This window comes from Ziziphus jujuba, chromosome 5 (assembly GCF_031755915.1).
Source record: "Ziziphus jujuba cultivar Dongzao chromosome 5, ASM3175591v1".
NCBI lineage: Eukaryota > Viridiplantae > Streptophyta > Magnoliopsida > Rosales > Rhamnaceae > Ziziphus > Ziziphus jujuba.
In genome coordinates this window covers 31,082,015-31,109,080 of record NC_083383.1, presented here as the reverse complement: position 1 = coordinate 31,109,080, position 27,066 = coordinate 31,082,015, and the positions used below count along the sequence as shown (strand labels likewise).

The following is a 27,066-nucleotide window of genomic DNA, read 5'->3' as shown; positions in this document are numbered from 1 at the left end:
GAGAGAGAGAGAGAGAGAGAAGGGGACAAGACTTCGTGGTACTATACTACTATTACTAATGCTGCAACATTTTGTGTTGTATTTATTGGTGGGGGGAGAGAGAGAGAGATGGAGGTGGGGACTTTTGGATCACATGGGAAATGGGTAAGCTTATCTTACTATGGATGTGGTGTGGCTTTATTGCAAAGTTTCTGCCATTCCTCATATTCTTTGGGTTTCTTTGTTTTATGCATTTTTGGTTTGGCTTTATGGTTTTGCCTTTACATTATGGTGCTCTATCTCTTTAATGGAATTATGTACTGTATTTGATATATATATATATATATTTTTGTTAAATTAGGATTAGACCCGTCTAAATTATAAGTTACGTTACATCTAATTAAGTTATTTTTAAGACTCTGTAGTATATAGCAGCTGATGGGCCTTTTCTTTTGCATGGGCCACTATGGCCTACTCAAGGCCCGAAAAGTGCCAAGACAAAGACCCTTACTTATAGGTTTTTGAAGTTCTGATTCATAATAGTATATAGGAAGATCCACCGAAGCATTTTGTTTTATTATATTATTATTATTATTAGTATTCCAATATCCCATTGTTTCTCCATTAATAGGAACATGGATTGGAAACATGCATGCCATCTTTCGCTTGGTAATGGGATTGGGGCACCATTTCGTACAAGAAAAGTCACAAGCAAATAATCCGTCTGAGTTTTCTTTTTTAACTTTCTTTAATAATGTTAATCTCTTCTCCATTTGGGGAAGAAAAAAGATTTGTTTTACAGCTATAGAATCCCCTTCCTTGCTTGCATTTCATAATAAACTCCATCAGCAAGAAAACCCATTTCTAAACCCATATATCAGTGAAAGAAAAAATGAGGCACTATCAAGAATGGAGCCAAGATTGTTTGAAGCTTCTCGTTTGGGTGATATCCCTGGATTGCACTCTTTGCTTGCAGAAGACCCTCTTATACTTGAGAGAGTTGGGTTAAACACAGTTGAGAATCCTCTGCATGTCTCATGTTTGGCTGGTAAAACTGAGATAGCCAAAGAAATTGTATCCCTCAGGCCAGAATTTGTTAGAGAGCTTAATGGACATGGTTTTAGCCCCTTACATATTGCTTCAGCAAATGGCCACCTTGAGATTGTAAGAGAGCTTTTACATTCTGTTGGGAATGATATATGCCTTTTGAAAGGGAAAGATGGCAAAGTTTCTTTCCATTGTGCAGCAAATAGAGGGAAAGTTGATGTTTTGAGGGAATTGGTTTTGGCTTGTCCCGAGTCTATTTCTCAAGTGACTGTTAGAGGGGAAACTGCTCTTCATCTTGCTGTGAAGAATAACCAGTTTGTGGCTTTCAAGGTTTTGATGGAAGAGCTTGTGAGACTTGAAATGATGGAGATTGTAAACTGGAAGGACAAGGAGGGGAACACCATTTTGCATTCGGCAACCATGAATAAGCAGCATGAGGTCAGTCTGAGCCAACTCAATCTTCTCTGTTTTCTCTGTTTCATTCTCATTTCTGTCTAACCGGTCTTTTATTTTCATTATAATTCTAAACTAGTGATATTATGAAGTTCCTATTTTATGATCCATGTTTTCATTAATCAAAATATTTTTCCACAACAAAGTTAGAGGTAATATAATTCAGCAGGTTAACGAGCTGCTTCATATGTTTCTACTAGAAATTGATTTTTGTTGCATTAAACACTGCATATTATTATGAGTTCCATCAATTTTATGATCAATTCCTTCAAAAATATTTCCCTTGTCATTTTCATTTATTGTATGGTGCTTCTTACAAGAATTTATATCTGGAATGGGAATGCTACTTTAGAAGAATCTGACAATCTTTTTCTTTGTGTACTATCAATAAATATAAAGATGCTTTTCTCTAGGGCCAGGTACCTCGCATGCTTTGAAATCCTTTCATGACCTAATAATCTCAGGATGTGGAAAGCGGCTATCCTTTGGATTGGAACCAAAGAAAAGTATAATGTTAGGGGATGGTGTAGAAATAACACAGTGAAAAACATCAAGTTGCATAGTAAACTAAATATCTGTCATAAACATTCAGCATATCCATATTTCCTGGATTGATGATACTAATACCATCAAGTTAGGAATTTAGTAAAGCTAGCAGGTCCAATTACCAGTAGGTAATGATGCATTATTTGTCTAGAAACTTTAAGTATAATAAGTGATTTTCTCTCCATCCCTTACAAAATTGAGCATTTAGAGGGGAGTATGGCTTTAAGAGAAACGGAAAAGAAATTAATGATAATAGTCATTTCGACAAAGTTGAAAGTTGAACAAACCATTTGATCCCTTTTTATTTTTTTTTATTATAATTAAAAAAAAAGAAGAAGCATTTTATGACTATATATGGTCTGTCATTGCTAAACCATTTATTGGCATATAAATATTATGATTGTGCAGACCATAGAATTGTTGATTGGTGATGTCAGTGCTACCGGTGTCGATCTAAATTCTATAAACTCAAGCGGATTCACACCCAGAGATGTCCTGGATTTCATTCTTCAAAGTGGAGGTGAATCATCTGATTATAAAATGGTGGAAATATTTCAACAAGCTGGAGCTCTCAAAGCCCGGGACCTTGTAACGAGTACTTCTAGATGCTCTCATATTCATCAAGTACAATCTACTGAAGCAAATCCAACATCAGCCCTTTCTCATCTAATGAATCTTCGCAGGGAATTAACAAAAGAAATCGAAAGTTCATCAATGGAAACTCAAAGTGCATTAATGGTTGTAGCTGTGCTGATAGCAACAATGACATATCAAGCCATACTAAGCCCTCCAAGTGGGTTTTGGTCTGCAGAGTCTGGCAAATCTCATATCAGTAATTGCATTCGTCATAGGAAAGAAATTGCTGTAGGAGAGGCTATTATGGGAACTGATCCTGAAGTTTATGCTGTATTTACTGTTTTCAATGCGATTGGTTTTTTCGCTTCTGTTGGAATGATCTATCTCCTTACCAGTGGATTTCCTTTAAGAGCTGGCTTGAGGCTTGCCATACTGTCCATGACTGCTACATATGTTATTGCAATGGTTTATGAAGCTCCAACAAAGATGAAGATAGTGTTTACTGTGGTTTCATTTATGGGATTGATTGTCCTTGTGGAGCTTGCAAGGTTTGTGCTATGGCTAATGAGGAAATGTGGTGTCCTTCCCATTAATTGGAAAAGAAAAAGATGCTTCATTGATGGAAACCAATTGGGTGTTTGAAAAAGTAAATGCTTTGATTTTTCATGTACTACTTTTCATCAATTCCATCTATATTCGTAACTTGTTCTTTTGGTGTTCATATTGTTTCTAATGGGGAATAACTTATAGAAGAATTTACACATAAATATAAAAAAAATAATAATAATAATCATAAAGTAAAGAAGAAGAAAATTTTGATGTCAGAAACTTCCTAAGCTGATTTTTCTGACCCATTGCATGATCAAGTCAATGTTTCTTATTTCTTTCCTATTCCATTTTATTTTATTTTATTATTATTATTTTTTTATGTGGACGAAGAGTTGGTTGCGGTGTTAATACAAACTTGATTGCACTTTTTTTTTTTTTTTTCATGATTTGAAAGTAATTTTCATTTTTTAATTCCTTAAATTTTTCATAAAACCAAAAAATGAGACTAAAGAAAAAATATTGGTTGGATTGGATTCAACTTTTTATCAGCAAATAAAATTTGATTATTTGGTTGATTTGCTATTCATTACACATGATATGATGAAATTATGTTATTCAATTGAAAGCAATCATAAGACTAGATGTTGAAATTATTCGTAGATTTTGTACAACCACCACAAACCTAGCACGTCTACAAAACTCCTGGTTTAAAAAACCATATTTTTTTTGGCAAACAACCATAAATCGATTATAATTTTTGTCCTTCAAAAAGAGAGGCTACATATATATATATATATATATATATATAATTTTTTTTTTCATGGTAATTTATATTCAATTCCAGATTTGAATTTCTAATATTAAGTTTTTATTGGATGTCACAGATGAAAATTTCATGATGGACTTGCAGAGTATTTATTGATCACTTAACCTGTGCTGGGGTGACTAGGTCTATGCATGCATGTTCACATTGTTTTCTTCACGGTAGTTTAACTTTTTCTTTATAATTTTTTGTTTATGGTAAAAGATGTATTAGCTAACTAGATTAATGTTTATATATGTTGAGAAAAGCGGTGACATATATTTAGCAACTTAACATGATTTATTATCTTATAAGTGGACCAAACTTAATTAATGTAGCATGTTAGAGTATTATACTTTTTCGAGGGAAATCAAATTCCACTCTGTATCCAAATAAAAAAAAAAAAATTGTACTAATTTCATATGTACAGCTCAGCGAAACATTATTATTGACCCAAAAATAAAAAAAAAAAAGCTCAGTGAAACATTATAAAATTTTATGAAGCATCCAAGAATCTGCCTCTTTTCCTTGCTCATTGCTTGATGATTGACCAAGTCAGCATAGCCTTTCTTTACTATTTCCTTTAATATGAGGGGAATTTGGCCCTTTACCCCTGTCAGAGTCCTCCTAATGATATCTACCCACTCGATTCTAAACTTTTTTATTTTGCCCTTTTATTTTTTAATATTCCTATAGTACCCTTTTGAGATATTAAAAACAAATTAAGCAAAAAGTCCATTGTTCCCTTCTCTGTTTTTTTCTTTCTTTCACTTCCCTTCGAGTTATACTCCTTCAAAATCTTCGCCAACTCTTCTCTTCTCCTTCCTCATCCTTCCCCCAGAAACACTAGATTTAGGGTTAGGGTTTGAGTTTTGAATTTCCGATTCAAACGTAATCGACGACGGTGTCTAAGTATTCAAATGTGTGAGCATTAGACGCTGAACTGAAGCGGTCAGATCCCAAACAAAATAAAAACAGAGAGAGAGAGAGAGAGAGGAAACGATGAAGTAATGGCGAGCAAGGAAGAGAGCGCAGTGAAGGAGACTGCTCTTGCCAATCTTATTGTAAGGTTTTTTGTCATAGCTTTAAAAAATGACCCACTGTGTTTTCAATTTTGTTTTCAGTTAGGTATTTACGCTAATCTGATCATATACCAAGATAATTCCTTGCAAGCAGTATGGTCAAACAATGAAGGTGATCGAAGACTTATTAGGTGGGTCTTATTATGATAAGTGTTAACTGGATAACCTTTTTATGCTTGCTCTATGTCCTTTGTATGCTTGCTCTATGTTAAATGACATTTTATTGATTTCTTGCTTGATTTTCATTTTAAAAGATATTATATTAGGAAGGCAGAGCATGAACTAAAATGACTTATTGTTTACTTTGCCTATGAAACCTGCAAATTAGGCAATTGTGTAATTTGGGCTATGATTATTTATGCAGTCCCCATGTAATATATTGATTATTGGAATTAAGCTCTTTTCTGTTCCTAATTTATATATCAACTTGAATTTCTGTCGAGGTTAAAAAGTTAAATTACCGGGTTCTGTATTAAATAAACTAGTCTTTTGATACCTTCTTATTTGTTATTAACTTTTCTGTTTATCCTTCAATTGGATAGAAATTATCTATGATTTGTGCATATTTCTCGAATAATTGTGCTACATATCCCTAGTTGCCTTGAATTATATTTTGATGCCTAGCAGCTTAAATTTATGTATTTATTAAAATTGGTCTTCCAACACTTTTGTAGCTGTTTTTTTATTTTTATACCCTACTTCAGTGGTCATGTTTTTTTTACATTGCCCACCTTGAAATTTTTTATACATTTTAAAGTATCACTTTATGGTAAATATACATCTTCCTTAAATATTTGAAGGGTGGATATTGTTAATTGAGGATTTCAATATTTGACCCTCGTCTTGGAATGGATGGCAGTGATGAGAATTCAATTGTAAAGTGGTAAGGAAAACAAGTATCTTTTCTTACCTTTTTTTTTCTTTTCTTTTTTTTTTTGTCCCCCAAAGCCATTTTTTAGAAACTAAGCTCTAATATTGTATATATGCTTTTCTATTTGTACAATACATAAATTTTTTAGTTGCATTTATGAGCTCATGTCTTTCCACATCAAGATCTTGAAATGATTTGAAATTCCTTAAGCTTCGTCTTATCACACCATATTATATATATATATATATATTAAACAATGAAATATACTTAGTGTGATCATTGAACCAATTCCTACTCCTTTTTTTCTTACAATTCTTATATTTTCTTTTTAATACTCATTCTTGATGTAATTCCTTGCACAAGCGATTGGTACTTCAAAAAGGCATAATAAATTAAAGAAATTGTTTTCCCTACAAAGTGGATATGCTAGTGTCAAACAGAAGAAGAATTTGCGAAAGAACTAAAACCTTAAGCAACCTGACAAGAAAATACATTTTTCATTATTTTTATTATGATAATAAATGTTATTTTCAAATTCTGATTTCCATATGACCACTAGAGGACTGGCTGTTAATTGTTTAGGTGAAAAAAGCAGTTGCTTGTTTTTATTCCTTAAATTTAAAATGAGCTCTCCTCGGTTTCCTCCAAATGCAGGTATCTGAGATGATGTGAGAGGTGTAGAATAAGGCAGCAACACAAACATGGAAAAGTTTGAAGTTTCTATTTAACGTGATTGCATGCCAGCAGCAATACAATATGTTGGAATGTTTAACATCCTGAACAGCTCATATCTGGTAGCTAGATCATTCTTTTGAAGTTAGTGAAGAGCAATAATTTTATGGAAAGCCAGCTTTCCTACTTGTATATATGTTTATAATTTTCCAAAGATGAAGTGTTGATAATGACCCTGCATCTTTTTTACTGTGCCTTAACGATGAGTTGTTACCACTCTTAGTAAAATAATGAGCACTAGTGTAGTTATGATTCATGTCCAAGTAGTATTTGTACCTTTTCAATGATGTTATTGTATAATACTTCTGTACATTATAAGCAAATAATGGAAGCTCACTTTAATATGTTTTCTATATTATTCTTATACACTCTGATCTGCTTCAGTTATTTTGTTTATTAATCTCCATGCAACACGCTTTGAATCCTAAAACATCCTTGAGTGTCAGTGCTTTATTGCTGGGGTCCTTTGCATATGCCTTCATTTCTGGTGAGGTGGTAAAAATAACTACATTTTGACCTTATGCTGAGCAGAACCTAACTTGTAAACATGCCAAGGTTTACTTCTTATACACTTTGATAACGTTTATTTACACCAAGATTTGTGCTCAATGCAACTTCATTTTATGATGAGAATCATGGTAAACAAAAGAAAACACACAAAAATATGATCAAAAAAATTCAAAAATTAGAAATGAACAAGATTACCAACGAGCGAACCATCAATAATCTACCTCTTTTTTTGCAACCTTACAAGATTACTAACCTTTCTGGAAAACTTTGTATACGATGGTGAATAAAAGACAATAGGGGCATGTTATGCGGTATGCGTGTGTTATGCAATGTAGTAAGGAATGCAATTAGTAGCTCAACCGTGTAACATGTGTTTTGGCATAATAGACGTTGGTTTTATGTGTTGTTTTGTTGGCAAAGTCATCTGTTGTATTGTGTTTCTAAAATATCATTCTATGTTCAGTTATTTGTTCAGTTTTTAGTAGGTTTCTTACCGTTTCATGGATGCTATTACTGTCCAATGGTAATTACCGATGCATCGTCGGTAATTGACATTTGTCCACCGTCGTAAAAGAATCACCACAATTCCGTTTGACAACTTCAATCGTGTGTGTTTCCACCGAGAATATGCTAAATCTAGCTTTATTAATGATAAATGTTGACAAAGTAAGAGAAAAAATGACATTAATAAGTGAAAACATTCAATTTGTAGTTGCTGGAAAACTTACCGTAGGTTTCATCGATAATTACCAAAATCCCTATGGTAATCACATTTTACCAATTTTTTGGCCCCCACAAGTCCCTTAATGTGTGTTAAATGCAACAACATGCAAAATATACATTGTTCCATGATCCTAAGGAGAAAAAACCTCAAACGTTCTGAAAATGTTCTCAAATTGGCACAAAAATTTGATTACCGTAGGGCCTTCGATAATTATTGATGAAACCTATGGTAATCAATTTGTAGTTACTGGAAAAATTACCATAGGTTTCATTGGTAATTACCGAAACCCCTATGGTAATCACATTTTACCAATTTTTTGGCCCCCACAAGTCCCCTAATGTGTGTTAACTGCAAAAACATGCAAAATATACATTTTTCAATGATCCTAAGGAGAAAAAACCCCAAATGTTATGAAAATGTTCTCAAATTGGCACAAAAATTTGATTACCGTAGGGTCTTTGGTAATTACCGATGAAACCTACGGTAATCAATTTGTAGTTGCTGGAAAAATTACCGACGGTTTCGTCGGTAATTGCCGAAAGTGTACAGTCAATCACATTTTACCAATTTTTTGGGCCCCACAAGTCCCATAACGTGTGTTGAATGCAAAAACATGCAACCTATGGATTCTAAAATTATACTAAGGAGAGAAAATCCCAAAATTTCATAAAAGTGTCTCAAATTTTGCAAAAAAATTGGATGACTGTACACCCTCGGTAATTCCCGAGGAAACCGTCGGTAACCAACACATACCCTCTGGAAAAATTACCGACGGTTTCGTCGGTAATTACCGAGGGTGAACAGTCAATCACATTTTACCAATTTTTTGGGCCCCACAAGTCCCATAACGTGTGTTGAATGCAAAAACATGCAAAATAGGGATTCTAAAATTATACTAAGGAGAGAAAATTACAAAATTTCATAAAAGTGTATCAAATTTTGCAAAAAAATTGGATGACTGTACACCCTCGGTAATTCCCGAGGAAACTGTCGGTAACCAACACATACCCTCTGGAAAAATTACCGACGATTTCGTCGGTAATTACCGAGGGTGTACATTCAATCACATTTTACCAAATTTTTGGGCCCCACAAGTCCCATAACGTGTGTTGAATGCAAAAACATGCAAAATAGGGATTCTAAAATTATACTAAGGAGAGAAAATTACAAAATTTCATAAAAGTGTCTCAAATTTTGCAAAAAAATTGGATAACTGTTCACCATCGGTAATTCCCGAGGAAACCGTCGGTAGCCAACACATACCCTCTGGAAAAATTACCGACGGTTTCGTCGGTAATTACCGAGGGTGTACAGTCAATCACATTTTACCAATTTTTTGGGCCCCACAAGTCCCATAACGTGTGTTGAATGCAAAAAAATGAAAAATATGGATTCTAAAAAATTATCCTAAGGAGAGAAAATTACAAAATTTCATAAAAGTGTCACAAATTTTGCAAAACAATTGGATAACTGTTCACCCTCGATAATTCCCGAGGCAACCGTCGGTAGCCAACACATACCCTCTGGAAAAGTTACCGATGGTTTCGTCGGTAATTACTGAGGGTGTACAGTCAATCATATTTTACCAATTTTTTGGGCCCCACAAGTCCCATAATGTGTGTTGAATGCAAAAACATGCAAAATAGGGATTCTAAAATTATACTAAGGAGATAAAATTACAAAATTTCATAAAAGTGTCTCAAATTTTGCAAAAAAATTGGATGACTGTTCACCCTCAGTAATTCCCGAGGAAACCGTCGGTAACGTACAAATACCCTCTGGAAAAATTACCGACGGTGTCGTCGGTAATTACCGAAAGTGTACAGTTAATAACATTTTACCAATTTTTTGGGCCCCACAAGTCCCATAACGTGTGTTGAATGCAAAAACATGCAAAATAGGGATTCTAAAATTATACTAAGGAGAGAAAATCCCAAAATTTCATAAACGTGTCTCAAATTTTGCAAAAAAATTTGATGACTGTACACCCTCGGTAATTACCGACGAAACCATCGGTAATTTTTCCAGAGGGTATGTGTTGGTTACCGACACTTTCCTCGGGAATTACCGAGGGTGAACAGTTATCCAATTTTTTTGCAAAATTTGAGACACTTTTATGAAATTTTGGGATTTTCTCTCCTTAGTATAATTTTAGAATCCCTATTTTGCATGTTTTTGCATTCAACACACGTTATGGGACTTGTGGGGCCTAAAAAATTGGTAAAATGTGATTGACTGTACACCCTCGGTAATTACCGACGAAACCGTGGTAATTTTTCATATTACCAAAAGCGTTTCTGTAATTACCGATGGTGAATCGGGAATTATCGATGCACCATCGGTAATCATCTTTGCTTTAATTTTTACCACAACCGAGGGTTTTTTTTTCTTTTTCTTTTTTTTTTTTTTCAACGGTTGTCATTAGTAAAGATAGGTTTAGCATATTAAGATAACATTAGTAACATCCCATCATCTTACCCAAAATAACATGTCTAATATGGCACAGGTGTTGGTGAACATCTTCCCATTATTAAACCGCCTTTTTCGTATGAAATACAAAATAGTGTCAATATGCTGCAAAACCACATTAAAGGAAATAAGTAACTTTTGGTTGCTACTTTTTTGAATTTAGATATTAGCGGATTGATGCATTATGGATTTTCTTGTCACATACACCTATCAAAATCAAAGAGGGAATTGATATGAAAGATTCTTACATCCTTGAAATTTGAAATCCAATAATCTGATTAAATTTAAGTGTAATATTTTTGTAACAAAATGTTTAAATTTTTAGTTTTATCAAGCATTAACTCAACATGGTTGTTTTTTCAGAGTCCATAGATTTTGTTTGATAGTATGCCTATTTTTCTAAAGCTTTAATACATGTTTTGTTTCCCTGTCTAGCTATTTTATCCTTCTGTTACTAGTCAAACATCCAAATATTTTATCATTCCTTTATAGTATGGAGACTAAAACGTTTCATGGTAATACGACAAAGGTTGCTATCTATATTGTCATGCAGCCTGTTGTTCCACTATTAGAAAAGATCAAGGAACTAAATTTGGAAGGTACATAAAGGTATAAACAATCTGGTCTTCCTGGTTGATATTGGTTGTTTGATTGGATTAATCTGATTGCATGATACATGTAATTCTTCTTGTGCTAAAAAATGTTTAAGGTACTTGCACTAATGGTGATAGCATATGAAGAATCTTGGAGAATTTAAAACTACTCTTTGACTTTTTCTTTTGAAAATGGGAAATCTAAATCAATATTAGCCACCCGTTTGATTACCGTTAGGCCTTCGGTTCGGTAATTACCGATGAAACCATTGGTAATCAAATTGTCCTTGCTGGAAAAATTATCGAAGGTTTCATCGGTAATTACAAAAGGCCCGACGGTAATCAAATTTTTTTGACAATTTTAAAACTTTTTCCAAATTTTATGGGGATTTTGCTGTTTAGGATCATTGATGAATGTATATTTTGCATGTTGTTGCACAAAACACACATTAGGGGATTTGTGGGAGTCAAAAAATTTGTCAACTGTATTTACCTTCATTTTTATAATGAAATAAAATTCCATTTAGCATGTTCTTGGTGTAAATACACATTATCAAAGGTTGTATTGAATTGTGGTGAGTTCAATTGAAAAAATTAACAATTGACAATTACCGTTGATCCATAGGTAAATTTTCCATCAAGTAGTAAAATAATTAATTGGATTACCGATTTTTTCCATCGGTAGTACCGATTGCCTGTCGATAATGAAGTTAATTTGTCATTTTTTCACTTCTTCCAATGCTTTTTTTTTTTTACTTTGTTATTTGAATTAATGTATATTAATCCAATCCACGTACAAAAACAATTAATTTCGTTGCTACTACATGTAATTCTGTATAATATCAAATGTTTAGTGAATCTAAAGCCTATAAACAGACACCTGCTGAAGATGTTTTAAAAGTTTTAGCAATTCTATTTTGTCATCTTTAAAGGGCAAACAATGAAATATAATCTAGAGGTTCAAGGTGCATATAGAGTTGTTAAACATAAATTAAAAATAACATGAAAAGCTATGACACCTACTGCGACATTACAAAGCCACTAATTTTTTTACAGCGAATAGAAAAATACAAGTGACAGATATCTCAAAATAGGTAATAGCAACATATCAAATGTTCAATTTTTAAAACAATAAGTTTTTGGTTCATCAACTCAAGGCTAATATTAGTAGTACTTCTCAAAATTAAGAAAAGCTACAACCATGCAAACAGAACAATAGATGCGAGGAATTTATAAACACATCTTTCTAATGACTTCGCCCCAAAACTTACTATGCTAGTTCCTATAATCTTACAGTTAGAAGCATAAATTAAGAAGGACACCATCGGATATGGTGAGCTCAGTAATATGTTGAAAGTGTTCAGTGGTGTGCAGAGATGGAAATTGAATGCCAAAAGACCAAAGCCAAAGGTCTAACTCCACACTAAGCACCTAAATACAAAAGTCACATGATTTAAACAACTAGATAAATAAATAAATAAATAAAAATAACGGGAAAACACTGAGAAAACAAAGAGAAAGATTATATATACTACTGGGAAAAAAAAAAAAAGGAAAAGAAAAAAAATAGGACATAGATTGATCTAAACAAAAAGAGTGAAAATCATTGAAATACCAAAAGGAAATATACAAGTACTAAATTGCTCAGCACCTACTTCCCTGATTTTTTACTGATCAACTCCTTCATCCTCTCCACAGCATATATGGAGCAAGTCCATAGCTTAACTTCCTCCTCACTGCCTGAATCTATTTCATTATTAGCCACAATCAATTTGGCAAGCTTTGAACTGTATTTCAGCATGCCAAGTTGTTGAAGAACTGCTGGAACAATATAATCGACCATAATAGTAATGGATCTAATGTCATTAAATTCTCCATATCCTTGGCTTGAAATGCACCCCACAAATCTGTAGCAGATATTTGTTCTCTTTTGTACAAGAACATTTGGTGTCCTTTGTACACTAAGTGATCCTAGAAGCCTAGAACATTTAAAGGAAGTCAATATACAGAACTAGTTTCATTTACATATAGCCCATAGAAACTTTTTATGCAGCCATCTAAATGTATTTTTCTATGTGACAACTTAGAACATATGACATAAAACCTTAAAACAATGAGTTTTCAGACAAAACCTTACATGAATGCATTACAAAGCAAGTATTGTGTGCTAAGTGACAATATATATATCTTTCTACACTCATGTAACCTTTTATAAAGGGGGCAACCCAATCAAGCCCAAGCATGTGAAATTTCAGACAACATTCCTATAGTATCATAATGAGAAACAAGATCATATGCAATTGAATAAGAAATTAACTTATTTCTTAGATAAAATAAATGTTGTTTACCTTAACTTTGTAGTCAGGATAGTCATTGAGAGCCTTAAGCAAGGATGAAGTGTTGAGCTTAGCAATCCAACGAGCAGCAACAACCATCCCACAATATGCAAAAACCAGAACCAAATTGCTTATCCCACCATCATGCAAAATAAAAGAGAGGAAAGGTACTACTGCACCACTAGCTGCTGTTAGTGTATCTTTGATACTATGGGTTCCACGAATCAATAAAAGGAAGTATTTTGAATCTTTATCAAAGGAAGCGTTTTGAATCTTTATCACATATAATTGTGAAAGTAGGCTTCAGGAGCTGCAAGCATTATACTACTCAGTAACTGATATTAACCCACATCTGAATCTAGATCAGAAAGCCTGATTCAAGGGTGATTTAAGCATTCTGATTAAGAATGATTTGAAGCTATACATACCCCAGCTTTGGGCTTCTGAAGGAGCACATCTTCTTGAGAGTAGCCGGTGGATTCTAAAAATGCCAGGAACGGCTTCTTTGAGAAAAGAATATACACTTGCAACTTGCAGATACAATGCCTTAAGAAATAATTCAATTCAGCAATTATTTCATGCCTTTGAGCTCTACACTGTCGGTACCAGCATATAAATTTGCAACTTGCAAATTACCCTACAAAGCACCAATTACATATCAAGGCCACCGATACAGCAATATTAGCTAAGAATTCACATAGAAAAAATCAAAAAGGTGTAAATTTGATTTTTCATGGGGGAAAGGAAAAAAGAGGTCGAGCAGGATTTTTAATGGGATTATTTGTGGGTTTTCTCAGGCAAGAAGAAAGAAAGGAAAGCGGAGGTGCAGGAACCCGGAATTATTGGCTTTAAGAATGAAAAAAGGAAAAGTAAAGTAATTTTTTGTTTTAGTAGGGGAAAAATAGGAAGCAAGGGGTAGATAAAAAAAACTTGACGAAGAAGGGGTAAATATCATTAGCCCTCTATTTTTGTGGGTATTGGGCTAAATTCCCCTTAATATGACCCCCATTGTCAAAAGTTTCTTGACAGGCCACCAAAAATGTTTCTTAATTAATTTCTGGCTAGGCCCATTAAGCCCAAGATGTCTGTCTAATAATTCAATTAGAGCAATTAATAATCTTTCCTCTAATAAAATTTTCAACACAAAATGAGATGACAGATTATTGTTTATAATTTAAAAAAAAAAGAAAAAAAATTCTAAAGTTAATAATTTAAAAAGAAAAAAACAAAAATATTAACCTATTAATTGATTTTCAAATTTTTAGCCAAAAATTTGATACAAGTAAATACTATATTATACCCTGCATGGAAAATGAAACTGCAAAATTATTAGTTTGTTCCCCTTCCCACCCCACCAGCCAACATTACATTTTGACCAACCAATAAGACAAATATATATATATATATATATATATATATGCACACATGCACATATATTATATCTAAGCACATACACAACTTTGAAAGATTAGTCATCATCACCATGGCTTCAGATCAAGAAAGAGAAATGGCAAATCCACACAAAAACAAGCGTGCAGGGTGGACATGGTTCAGAACATTCCAATACAACAAGAAGGACGACAAACCTGCCGATGCTCGTAACGTTCTGCTAATAGTTGCAGCCCTCATCACGGCAGTGATATTCGAAGCGGATGTGAATCCTCCAGGGGGTGTTTGGCAAGACAGTGATAAAGACCATACAGCAGGAAGAGCCATTTATGCTTCCCACAAGGAATTCTTTTATGTGTTTTTTATATCAAACACTGTGGCACTTTCTTCATCAATCTTGGTCATAATTTCCCTGACTTACAGATTCCCTTTTCATTTTGAGCTTTGGGTTTCCACAGTTTTCATGGTCATAACTTATGGGTCCGCAATATTTGCCATAACTCCTAATGAATCTAAGTTTAGATACCTTTTGACTACAGCTGCTCTGCCTTTTCTGGTGAGATTCATTGGGGAAGTGTTCAAATGGTGCAAAAGTCAAAATTCCAATTCCAGTGTAGAGCCTCGATTGGCTAGTAATGTGGATGATAATGTGGAGATGTCTAATGTTTAAGTAATGTATTATACACAAATTTTTTTTTTTTTTAATCATTTTGGAGGAATAAATTAAACTGGTTATTCTTTTTGTTTGGTGCTACATTTAGTTTTGTAGGTTCATATTTCAGTCAGCACTAATTGGGGCGAGAGGAGAGGTTTGAGGGTCATAGTTTATTCAAAGAATTACTTTTAGCTATATTTTTATGAATAAATTTTCAAGAAATATATATGTACGTTAAGAATCTCTTTAAATTTTAGATTTTCTGGTAATTCATATTCAATTTTAGATTTATATTTCTAATAACAAATTTTTATTGGATATCTCAAATAAAAATTGCATGATGGACTTGCGGAGTAGTTTTTATTATAAGGTTGTAAAGACACGCGGGCTGACGATGATCCATCGAATTGAATAGCTTTTGAGCCAACGAATCCTACTAAGAGGTTCAATTTCTTTAAACAATATATATATATATATATATATATATATATATATATATATAGTTTTGTTTTAAAAATTAAAAAAAAAACCATGTCAGCATTTCTTATGGTAAATACCTAAGTCACATTTAGTTTTTACTTATTTTTTTTTTAATAAAATTTTACTATTTGTTATTATTGGTGACGCTTACCAAATTATATAGTAAATATTAAGAGTATTGCTTTTCGCATTATCTAATTTTCTTTTTACACTGTAATATTATTCAAATTTACATAAGTATCTTTTTATTTTTGGGTCGGTTTTTTGTCCTAAAATTTTTTACCCCTTGCCCTGTTACGTGGGAAACTGCTAAAAGATCAAATAGTAGCACAACTCATAACAGTGAAAACTCATCAAGAGAAGTATAGGATTTAAAACAGAAACCAAATAAAATATCTCGGGCTTTCTCCAAAACAACAACTCTTTTGGAGATGGAAGCTGCGGTATCCATGCCTCACACAGAGAGTGTGGGTCTTGTTCATCCTCTCACTGACACTATTTTTTCCTAGTTATACCAATTTCAAATCTCAAAGAAACGAAACATCTACGAGATAGAGAGAAAGAGAAAGTACCATTGAAGCAGATACAAATGTAAAAAAAGTAAAGCAGATACTGTGGGTTCGTTCCAAAAAAATGCTGGTGTTCATGGCAAGCCGCCGGGCAATGAGTGATGAATATGGAGGTAGAGACCGTCAGACAGAGCAAAGAGAAAAGAGAAGAGGATGCTTTAGCAATTTCATATAAAAATGGGTTGTGAAAATAAATTTTAATCCTGCAAAAAACAGCACTTAAAAAAAAAAATCTAAAAAAAAAATACATAAATAAAAGGATAATTTAGAAAATAAAAAATTTGGAGACTGTATTAAGATTTTTTGGCATTGTAGTAGAACTTCTCAAATATCAATTGAGATATATTTAATTTTATTATTTTTTATTTTAAAAATTTAAAAATAAATTTTTTAACAATAATGATTTAAATTATCATATTACATGTACTTTTCATGATAATTATTATCAGTGATGATAAATAGTATTTTTATTTTTACTATGACCTAAACACTAAAATGCAAAAGTTTTATACAAACCACCAAAAGCATTTCTTAATTACTTATTTTTAGATCCATTGAACAAATAATTAAAATTACAGTAATTAATATTTTTTTTATCAATTTTTAATACGAAATTAGATGAGAGATTACTGTTAATTAATTTTTTTTCAAAAACAATCTAACATGAAAAATTAAAAAGAACAAAAAGAATATATATTAACCTTATAATTGATTTTCAAATTTTTTGTCAAATATTTGATGAGTAAAAACTAAATTGTATTTGTACCCATGCATAGAAAATAAAACTTTCAAAATTAGATTCATCTCCTTCCCTCCCACTGACAAACATTACATGTTGACCCATAAGAAAACATAATACATTAATTTTTTAATCAATGATAAAAACAATGTTCAAATTCATTTATCTAGCGCGCTATAGCTTCATGTATATATATATAGCCATATACATATAGACCTATATCATTGAAAAATTAGCCATCACCATGGTTTCAGCTGAGGAGAAAGAAATGGCGGATATTCCACACAAAAACAAGCCTGCAGGTGGACGTGGTTCAAATCGTTCCAATACAACAAGAAGGAGGACAAACCGGCCGATGCTCGTAACGTTTTGTTAATAGTTGCAGCCCTCATCACAGCAGTGACCTTCCAAGCTGGTGTGAATCCTCCAGGGGGTGTTTGGCAAGACAGTGATAATGGTCATACTGCTGGAAGAGCCATTTATGCTTCCCAAAAGGAATCCTTTTATGTGTTCTTGATATTCAACACTCTGGCTCTTTCTTCATCAATCTTGGTCATAGTTTCCCTGACTTACAGATTCCCTTTTCATTTCGAGCTTTGGGTTTCCACAGTTTCCATGGTCATAACATATGGCTCTGCAATATTTGCCATAACTCCTAATGAATCTATCAAGTTTCGTCATATTTTGATTGCTGCTGCGGGGCCTTTCTCCGTGAGATTCATTGTGGAGGTGTTCAAATGGTGCAAAGGTCAAATTTCCAATTCCAATGTAGAGCCCCAGTTGCCTAGTAATGTGGGTGATAATGTAGAGATGGATAATATTTAATTAATGTATTTTTATATATTCACAATGTTTTATCACTTTGGAGGGATAATAAAATGGTTACTATTGTGTTTTTTTCCTTTTTTTTTTTTTTGTTTTTTTGGATCGATGGTTACTTTATATTTGGTGCTATATATATTCACATTTATTTTTTTTTTCCATATAAACCTGTACCAAATGATGACCAACCAATGACAGAAGGCCGGGGTTTGACACTCCCTCACAATTAGATATGCCTCAACAAATTGTCTGCGAGTCCTTTTTTCACCAAATATTGCCCAATTCACTAAGTATTTGGTATCTGATATAGCTAACAGTATATTAATTAAAATATACCCTGTTTACATTTTCTTTCTTCCTTCCCCACTGACCAACCCCACAAGTTGATCCAAAAAAATAAAACATTGAAATGAATTATATGATACAAATCACAATCTCTTTTCCAAATATATATATATATATATATATATGTATTTATGCATAGACCCCCTTCAAGTAAAAGCCATGATTTGCTGAAGAGGAAAAGAGAGAAGTGGCAAATTCATCACCATCCAAAAAGCGTGAATGGTTTTGGTTCAGAAGCTTCCAATATGATAAAAACAGAGACACTCCAAGCGATGCTCGGAACGGTTTGCTAATAGTTGTGGCACTTATCACAGCAGTGACATTCCAAGCGCGTGTGAATCCTCCAGGGGGTGTTTGGCAAGACAATGAGAATGGACACATGGCAGGGAGAGCAATCTATGCATCGCACAAACAGTCCTTCTATGTGTTTTTGATATCAAACACTTTGGCTCTCTCCTCTGCAATCTTGGTCATCATCTCTTTGACTTACAGGTTTCCTTTTCATTTCGAGAATTGGGTTGCTACTATTTCTATGATCATAACTTATGGATCTGCAATATTTGCCATTACCCCAAATGAATCTGTCAAGTTTCTATACATTTTGTCTGCTGCTGGTGTGCCTTTTCTCATAAGACTCGTGGTCGAGGTGTTCACAAGGTTCAAATGTAAACCGTCCAACAATTCCAGCATAAATTAAAGCCTATTTACACCAGTATCGAAGGTGCTTATGAAGATTATGTAATTTGTGTGTGTATGTATATGCATGTATCTTTGAATGTATGATACATGTTGTTGATTCATTGGAGGAATAACAATGCTTGTGTTTGGTGCTACAGATTTATATATATATATATATATATATATATGAATCATTTAGGTGAGTGATGAGTTTAAATTGTTAAATTTATTATCTGATTTTTAAACTAGTCTAACGACTTTGGGCCAATAAAAAAAAAAAAAAGAATAAAAAAGTTTTCTTACCCTCTTTCACAATCTTTCTATATAAGGTAAAAATATACATATATATGAACAATGCCATATAGAAAAATTTGTACTGTATCACTTTCGGCGAGGAAAAAAAAAAAAAATTGTACTGTATCACAAATTGTTGGTGCCCTTTTTAATTAACGTCTTATATCTAGTTATATATTATATAAAGTCAAAATTTAGCTCGTGGAAATTTCAGCATTAATGTTGGTTTATAGTTAGAGTTTTAAAATATTATATCAATCTTTATTCCTATATAGAAGAAAAACATTTATAAACAACTCAAATTGTCCCTTTGGAAGACTCGTGGCAAATCCAGTGCCAGCCTTATCAACGATGATCTGAGTTTAAATACTTTAATAATAATAATATCAAAACAATTGAAATTAATAATATATATAAGCTTAGAACATTTTTATTTTAATATTTATTTTGGAAGCCCACATCCAAAACAATTAGTTTAATTAATACATAATTTTATATATGTTGAGTAAATGGTGACATAGTAGACAATCAATAATATTGATTTATGATCTTATCCCCCTTTATCATAATATTTAAACTCATTTGAGTATTTTTTTATTTTATTTTATTTTTATGCAAAACACATAAAAATATTGAAACATATATAATTGTTTTTTTTTTTTTTGATAGTGGACCTTTCTTTTAAATTTTATTTATTCATTGATGAAATCACAGACAGTGAACAGAATTTGCGAAGCATCTAAGAAAGTACCTCCTTCTGCCCCCATGGCCGTGTATTTATTTTATTATATATATATATATATATATATATTGTCCGCGTTTCTGCTTTTCTTGGTCTTCATTCCTTAGTTATTGACTCTGTCCTTTGTCTATTTCCCAAACTACACTGCATATTGACTTTTAAGGCCCATTTTAACAAGTCTTCTATGTACTTATATAGTGCCACGTGTATACATCCCAAACTGTACAAATATACAATATTTACATAGTAACTACTTGATGTTAATATAAAATTTTGGATAACAAGCAAATGACAGATTTATTCTTACCTTTTTTTTTTTTTTTCATCAAAGACTAATTCTTATTTAATAGAACTAAATTGGTAACCAATGAAATGAAAATTCCTCCAAAAAAGTGTTTGGAAAATTAACCCTGTGTCAAACAGAAACCAACATTGCTCAAATTGATAATATATATATATATATATATATAGATATCTGCTATTTTAAACGAAATCTTTCCCACATAATAGCATTAGATTTGTACGATTTGATCTAATGGCCACAAATGTTTGATCTTTGGTGAGGGGACTTCTCCCTAGCATTTTCGTGTGTGATACGGATAGTGGCACGTTAATTGAAAATCTGTACCTCGTCTACATTTCCTTCCTCCTTCGTTTTAGCAACCACACAGAAGTTGACCCACTAAATTAAATAAAAAAATATTCATAAAATATTCATATATATATATATAAAGCATAGACCGCTTCACGGATCAGTGACGATTTTTTGCTGATCTAGAGGGTAGATAGAGAAATGGCATACTCACCCAAAGACCAGCAATCAATTTCTCAAAAGGAAACAAAAATGGCAAACGCATCAGTACCACCAAAAAGGAATGGACGATTTTGGTTCGCAAGAAGCTTACAATATGATAAAGAGAAAGACACTCCAAGCGATGCTCGCAACGTTTTGCTAATAGTCGCAGCTCTCATCACAGCAGTGACCTTCCAAGCCGGTGTGAATCCTCCAGGAGGTGTTTGGCAAGACGGTGGTCATGGTCATAACGCTGGAAGAGCCATCTATGCTTCCCACAAGAAATCTTTCTATGTGTTCTTGATTGCCAACACTTTGGCTCTTTCTTCGGCTATCTTGGTCATAATCTCTTTGACTTACAGGTTTCCTTTCCATTTCGAGATTTGGGTTGCTACTGTTTCCATGATCATTACTTATGGTTCTTCAATATTTGCTATAACCCCTAATGAATCTGTCAAGTTTCGGTACATCTTGAGTGCTGCTGCTTTGCCTTTTCTAATAAGATTTGTGGTCGAGATGTTGATAAGGTATAAGAGTAAGACTTCCAATAATCCCACTATAGAACCCCATTCAACCACTGATGAGGATGATGGTGATGGTGATGGTGATGGTGATAATCAAGAAAACGTATAGTAATAGTTAAGAGGAAAAATTTCACTTAAGAGGAAAATTTTTGAAATTAGGGGAATAGAGATGTACGTGGTGCTATAGTTATTTATATTTTTGATATGGAGATAAGTGTGTTGTAATAGGTTGAATTTGTAAAGTTACTATTAATTAATCAAAAAAAGTAAAAAAAAAAAAAAAAAAAATCTGTAGAGATTATTTTGCAAAACAGAGGGAGTTTTGAGTCATGATGTATTAGAAGACAGTTCATATGTTATAATAGATTATATTCAAGAGATTATTATGTATGCTTAGTTGTAGTGAAAATGTATGTATATAGGTATGTTAAGGCGCATGTGGTAACTTTTGAAATAAGTGATTGTGATTTTTTTTCACTTTTAGTCTATTAATTACCAAATAATATTTCACTCATTTAGCAGCTCAAGTAGATAATAGCAATTATTACCCAAAAAAAGAAAGAAAAAAGAGTAAATAGTGGCACTCAAAATCAAGTGAGACGGCCTTGTAAAAGACAAAAAGTACATAAAAAAAATCAATGTCATCAATAGTGTATTTTTATACTGTTTAATATTATTGTTATGGGCCCCGTGGCACTTTGACTTCAAAGTTCTAAGAGATGCCAATCACATATTATTATTATTAATTTTTTTGATGAATGCCCATAACATATTATTATTTCAACTAGGTTTCTCTTTTGGACGATTGAACATTAAAGAATACAGAACTGATAATATTAACTAGGTAAAGAGAGTTGCAGACTTCACTAAGAAATTCTAGCAATTTGAATAAAGCAATTTAAAATTGTTTTTTTAGGGAGAGGTTGGATGGTTAATGTAAGTAGCATATTGATCAAACCCTCCTGATTTCAGTCAAAACCCATGGAAGGTTTAATTAATTCGCATTTATTTTTTAACTCAATCAATAAGCTTTTGCATTTTCTTCTCTAATATGTAATTAATACCACAGAACTAGTAACACTACACGTCATCTCCTAGAGTGGGTCCCACTACTCAAAGGTCCGGTTTGAACCCAAAAATTGATGAGGACTTGGAAGTTCACCAGGCAAGCTCATGAACATTACAAGAATCTGTGAAGCATCTAGGAATTTGCCAAAAAGCAGAAGTCTTTCTTGAACATTGACCCACCACGTCAACCCAAATTTTACTCTCTATTTTTGGGTAATGAAACTTCATACTTCCTTCCTCCTTACCTTCCCCTCAAGTTCTAGACCTACAAAATTAATTTATGCACCAATGTTGGTCATATATATATATATATATATATATAGTATGACCAGACCACTTGAAGAACAAGCCACATTAATCATTATCATTGCCTCAAAAGATCAAAATCGAAAAAAAATGGCAAACCCCCCAAAAAAATCTGAGTGGAGCTGGTTCAGAAGCTTCCAATATGATGAACAGAGAGACACTCCCGGCGATGCTCGGAACGTTTTGCTAGTGGTTGCGGCTCTCATCTCGGCGGTGACATTCCAAGCGGGTGTGAATCCTCCAGGGGGTGTTTGGCAAGACAGTGATAATGGGCATACTGCAGGGAGAGCTATTTATGGTTCCCACAAGAAATCTTTCTATGTGTTTTTGGTATCAAACACTTTGGCTCTCTCCTCTGCTATTTTGGTCATAATTTCTCTAACTTACAGGTTCCCATTTCATTTCGAGATTTGGGTTGCTACCATTTCCATGATAGTAACTTATGGGTCTGCAATATTTGCCATAACCCCAAACGAGTCTGTCAAGTTTCGTTATATTTTGATTACAGCTGCTGGGCCTTTTCTGGTCAGGTTATTGGTGGAGGTGTTCAAAAAGTGCAGGGGTAAAATTCACATGCCCACTATTAAACACCTTCGGGCCTCTAAATATTTTTGGTCTTGAAGATCTCTATGTTTTTGTAGAGGACAATTTTTGTTATTTTAGGGGGACTAGAAAAGAGTTTGGTGGTATAGATTTATTTAAGGGTTATACTGGTAATGGGTTTGATTTGTAGTTCCAGAATATCCAAAACAGAGGAGGGCTTTTTTTTTTTTTTTTTTTTATAATTATTATTATTTTTTTTTTTTTTCTTTTTTGGAGAATTAATCTCTGAAGAAGTTCATATTTTTATATTTTAATGTGCCGTTACTATTTTATTGACTTTTGACTTTGAATTTACAGTTTAATTAAATGCAAAGCTATGTCTGAAATTAGTAAGAACAAACAAACCGGAGTAAATTATGTTGTCTAGAGAGATGATATAAATCGGTCTGAAAATTTGTTAATTCTGGTCCATCACTAGAAAGTTGAGACTATTAGAATACTATAATCTTCCAAACCCACCACGTTGGTTTAGGTACTGTTTTGACAATTTCAAATCCTAGCTGCATTTTTCCCTTCCTTTTTTTTTTTTTTTTTTTTTTTTTTTTTTTTTTTTTTTTTTTTTTTTTCTTTTTCTTTGGACATTCCTAGCTAGATGCGTAATTGCTTACCTCAGAATTTGGATTCCTGAAGGAAGGGAAAAGCCACGAACCGGTTCTTCAAACATTGCCAACAAAAAAAAGGTAGCTTGGTTCTTAAGAAACCAAAAGGAGAACCAAAAAAGTGAATAAATAAAAAAAAGCTAAAATTTCAATCCCTCTGGCTAGATAAATAGAGTCAAATCAAGACCTAATGTTTTCTTTATGTGAAAAATTTTACAACCCTAATATATTCTTCTTAAAAATAATTAAAAATGTGTACATATCAAATTAGGCCTGGACATCTTCTCTTTGTGTAGCTTACCCATTCAAACATATTCATATATATTATACAAGTAAAAGCTACCAAAACTGATTTTATTGAGATTTATAATTTATAATTATCCTTACATTTTCTAGGAAATTTCACCTTTTATATTTGCCATCAATGCTAAAGGAAGACAATCGGTATTATATATATATATATATATATTAGGAAACTCTTTTAGCCCTCAATAACTTGAATGGATGAAAAACTGGAAATGGATAGAAGATTATTTGAGGCAGCTCTTGCAGGCAACATTAGTGCATTAAACCAATTGATTGCTGAAAACCCATTGATTTTAGCTGATTCTGCACTCATTTCTCCACATGAGAACCCATTAAACATTGCTATAAAGGCAGGGCAACTGGGTTTTGCACGAGAAGTGATCGGATTAAGACCTGAATTAGCAAGAGAAGTGAACAAAGATGGATTTAGGCCACTGGACATAGCTTCAGCTTTTGGCCACATAGAGATAGTCAAAGAGATACTTAAGAGTTGTGGGAAGGATATATGTGGTTTAAAGGGGAGAGATGGAAGAACTGCTATTCACTATGCTGCTATCAATGGTAAAATTGAGGTTATGGATGAACTAGTTTCTTCTAGGGCTGAATGTATCAAAGATGTGACAGCTCTTGGAGAAACTGTGCTCCATCTGACTGTTAGATACTACAAATTTGAATCTTTTAGAAAGCTGATGGAATTGCTGGAAATTTGTGGATTGGAAGAGCTGGTTAATTGGGGTGATGAAGACGGGAACACAATCCTGCACCTTGCAGTCTCTAGAAAACAGCATGAGGTAAGATATCTGAATCTTGGCATTTTTTTTAAAGGAAAATCATGCTAGTTTTTTATCTTGTTTTTGGTTGGGACTATTAGGCCTGTGTTTCTTTGGGATCAAGATCAACATATTTTGATAATCTTTTAACATGTTCTGTATCAATTTTCTGATGAAATCTCAAATTTATTACTTGTAACGTCCCTTGGAGACAATTTTGTTGAAGGGCTATAGGTTAGTTTCTTCGTTTAAAGGGATTACAAATTAAGTCTAATCTTATCTAGAATGGTGAAATATACTGTCTCTTGATGAATGGATCCTCTTTTGTTCTAAAATTATCATGATCTCTTAGTTCAAAAGATGCAAATTTTATTCTAATGTTGGGACAATTTGATGATGTAGTATGTTAAGTTGCTGCTTAGTAATGGTGGTGCGGCCAAAAAATTGGAAATTAATGCAGAAAACAAAAGGGGTTTGAAAGCAATGGATATCATGGACAAATTGATAGTAGATAATCCAAGCGATATCCATATAAGGGAAACCCTTCAGCGTGCTGGAGCTGCACCTGCCATATCTCCAATACCTTCTGATTCCAAGCTGCATCATGTTGCGGTAAATGTTGCTAAAATTAAGGAGCCTGAAACTTCACCAACAGAAGCTGAGAAGGAGGACTGGATAAAATATTTTCGGTTTCAGCAGCTGAGAGACTCACCGAGTGACACGCGCAATGTCCTGCTGGTGGTGGCCGCCCTCATTGCAACCGTCACCTTCCAAGCAGGAGTCAATCCTCCTAATGGATTTACTTCTCCTTCTACACAGAATGTACCAATGCTTGCACCGGCAGTGACAGTGGGTTTAGGTACACTCTTTGCAAATCTAGGCAGCCTGCAGTCTGCATCACAGTTTTTCTTATTTGGGAACTCATTGGGTCTTGCTTCATCAATCTGTGTAATAATCTACCTCACATCTGGATTTCCCTTCCAAAGAGAGCTCCATATCTCTATATATTCCATGCTATTTGCTTATGGCTGGTCAATACAAGATATTGATTCAGAGAACAGGACCAGACAACATATCATTATGGGGTCTGCATTTCTATTACCTTTCCTATTAAGATGGCTGCCAAGGTGGGCAAAAAGAATCTGGAGGTGGTTCAAGAAAAAAGACAAATTATCAGTTTGATCTATAAGGAATTGGAAGCTCATGATCAAATTTGATTGGTTAGTTTATACCTTTGTGGAATGTAATAAAGATACTGGTTTTCAAATATTATAGAAAGCTTGACATAGCAATTCTCGAGTCCTCAAATTACATACTGTTTCTTGTGAGCTTACGATGAGTAATTAGACTAAAATATTGAAATGAATAGTTTAAAGAGATATGCATATAATATATATATTTTTATGCATATAGGTTATTTTGCTGGCTACAAGAAAATCTCCCTTCCTAGCCCCTAAATTGCGTTGTTGGTCATGTTATTGTATAGGAAATTTTTTGTCATTTTGGGGGACTAGAAAGTAATTCTATTATTTTATTTTATTTTTTTGGGGGCATAGATTTATAAAGGTTGCATAGTAAGTATTTAGAAATGGGTTTTGATTTTTAGTTCGAGAATACCCAAACCAGAGGACCTTTTTTTTTTTTTTTTTTTTTGGGTGAATTAATTACTGAAAAAAGTTCAAAAATTTGTAATTTATCACCCCAAAAAAAAAAAAATTCATATATTTATATTTAAATATGTGATAGCTATTTTATTTTAACTTTAATATTTAATTATATGCAAGTCTATGTCTGAAATTAGTAAAAGACTAAACTGGCCAGAAAAACATATTTGTCTAAACGAGAAGATATAGACCGGTCTGAAAATGAATTAATTTTTGTCCATCTTCAAAAAGTTTGTATTGAAAAATATGCATGATATATATTGTTGGGTTTGCTTCCTACTCGGTATTACTTTTGGGATACATATTCAACCTCAGTGACTAAAGGGTCTTGTGTTCCTATTATAATACAGGAAAAAGAAAAAGGCTAGACAAACAGAGTCAAGTCAAGACCTAACGTATCATTTGTATGTGAAAGACTTTATAACAAATTTCTTACTTCTCTGTAGCTTAC

The 27,066-nt window shown here is 33.1% G+C and overlaps 6 protein-coding genes and 2 long non-coding RNA genes across 8 annotated transcripts; 7 read left to right on the top strand and 1 right to left on the bottom strand.

Moving 5' to 3' along the window:
• The first annotated feature begins 6 nt into the window (after nucleotides 1-6).
• LOC132803811 (ankyrin repeat-containing protein BDA1-like) lies at nucleotides 7-3,322 on the top strand. The gene is made up of 3 exons (XM_060817372.1): nucleotides 7-144; nucleotides 611-1,464; nucleotides 2,434-3,322. Exons 1-3 carry the CDS (start codon nucleotides 141-143, stop codon nucleotides 3,241-3,243), a joined length of 1,668 nt encoding a protein of 555 aa, XP_060673355.1. The 5' UTR covers nucleotides 7-140; the 3' UTR covers nucleotides 3,244-3,322.
• A 1,324-nt stretch (nucleotides 3,323-4,646) lies between these two features.
• LOC132803933 (uncharacterized) lies at nucleotides 4,647-6,990 on the top strand. The gene is made up of 3 exons (XR_009639220.1): nucleotides 4,647-5,165; nucleotides 5,835-5,917; nucleotides 6,560-6,990. It is a non-coding gene; the product is annotated as an uncharacterized LOC132803933 (long non-coding RNA).
• A 5,391-nt stretch (nucleotides 6,991-12,381) lies between these two features.
• On the bottom strand, nucleotides 12,382-14,131 carry LOC132803648 (uncharacterized). Its single transcript, XR_009638857.1, has 3 exons — nucleotides 13,698-14,131; nucleotides 13,282-13,442; nucleotides 12,382-12,912 (listed from the first exon to the last, which is right to left on the bottom strand). It is a non-coding gene; the product is annotated as an uncharacterized LOC132803648 (long non-coding RNA).
• Nucleotides 14,132-14,752: 621 nt separating this feature from the next.
• Nucleotides 14,753-15,328, top strand: LOC132803801 (uncharacterized). Its single transcript, XM_060817345.1, has one exon. The coding sequence runs from the start codon at nucleotides 14,753-14,755 to the stop codon at nucleotides 15,326-15,328; it is 576 nt and encodes a 191-aa protein (XP_060673328.1).
• A 2,017-nt stretch (nucleotides 15,329-17,345) lies between these two features.
• LOC132803800 (uncharacterized) lies at nucleotides 17,346-19,054 on the top strand. Its single transcript, XM_060817344.1, has 3 exons — nucleotides 17,346-17,403; nucleotides 17,487-17,897; nucleotides 18,442-19,054. Exons 1-3 carry the CDS (start codon nucleotides 17,346-17,348, stop codon nucleotides 18,963-18,965), a joined length of 993 nt encoding a protein of 330 aa, XP_060673327.1. The 3' UTR covers nucleotides 18,966-19,054.
• A 1,285-nt stretch (nucleotides 19,055-20,339) lies between these two features.
• Nucleotides 20,340-21,776, top strand: LOC132803901 (uncharacterized). Its single transcript, XM_060817713.1, has one exon. It carries the CDS (start codon nucleotides 20,776-20,778, stop codon nucleotides 21,406-21,408), a length of 633 nt encoding a protein of 210 aa, XP_060673696.1. The 5' UTR covers nucleotides 20,340-20,775; the 3' UTR covers nucleotides 21,409-21,776.
• A 358-nt stretch (nucleotides 21,777-22,134) lies between these two features.
• LOC132803900 (uncharacterized) lies at nucleotides 22,135-23,450 on the top strand. The gene has a single exon (XM_060817712.1). The coding sequence runs from the start codon at nucleotides 22,584-22,586 to the stop codon at nucleotides 23,292-23,294; it is 711 nt and encodes a 236-aa protein (XP_060673695.1). The 5' UTR covers nucleotides 22,135-22,583; the 3' UTR covers nucleotides 23,295-23,450.
• Nucleotides 23,451-23,588: 138 nt separating this feature from the next.
• On the top strand, nucleotides 23,589-26,392 carry LOC132803899 (ankyrin repeat-containing protein BDA1-like). Its single transcript, XM_060817711.1, has 2 exons — nucleotides 23,589-24,972; nucleotides 25,354-26,392. The coding sequence occupies exons 1-2, from the start codon at nucleotides 24,376-24,378 to the stop codon at nucleotides 26,131-26,133; spliced, it is 1,377 nt and encodes a 458-aa protein (XP_060673694.1). The 5' UTR covers nucleotides 23,589-24,375; the 3' UTR covers nucleotides 26,134-26,392.
• The last annotated feature ends 674 nt before the right edge of the window (nucleotides 26,393-27,066 follow it).

Bases quoted from the DNA above. Each gene is read 5' to 3' on its own strand.
- LOC132803811 (XM_060817372.1), top strand. The intron at 1,465-2,433 runs GTCAGTCTGAGC...ATGATTGTGCAG, and splicing joins CCATGAATAAGCAGCATGAG to ACCATAGAATTGTTGATTGG.
- LOC132803801 (XM_060817345.1), top strand. From the start codon at position 14,753: ATGGCTTCAGATCAAGAAAGAGAAATGGCAAATCCACACAAAAACAAG.
- LOC132803800 (XM_060817344.1), top strand. From the start codon at position 17,346: ATGGTTTCAGCTGAGGAGAAAGAAATGGCGGATATTCCACACAAAAAC. The intron at 17,404-17,486 runs GTGGACGTGGTT...TAATAGTTGCAG, and splicing joins ACACAAAAACAAGCCTGCAG to CCCTCATCACAGCAGTGACC. The intron at 17,898-18,441 runs GTGATAATGTAG...GATTTGCTGAAG, and splicing joins CCAGTTGCCTAGTAATGTGG to AGGAAAAGAGAGAAGTGGCA.
- LOC132803901 (XM_060817713.1), top strand. From the start codon at position 20,776: ATGGCATACTCACCCAAAGACCAGCAATCAATTTCTCAAAAGGAAACA.
- LOC132803900 (XM_060817712.1), top strand. From the start codon at position 22,584: ATGAAACTTCATACTTCCTTCCTCCTTACCTTCCCCTCAAGTTCTAGA.
- LOC132803899 (XM_060817711.1), top strand. From the start codon at position 24,376: ATGGATGAAAAACTGGAAATGGATAGAAGATTATTTGAGGCAGCTCTT. The intron at 24,973-25,353 runs GTAAGATATCTG...TTGATGATGTAG, and splicing joins TCTCTAGAAAACAGCATGAG to TATGTTAAGTTGCTGCTTAG.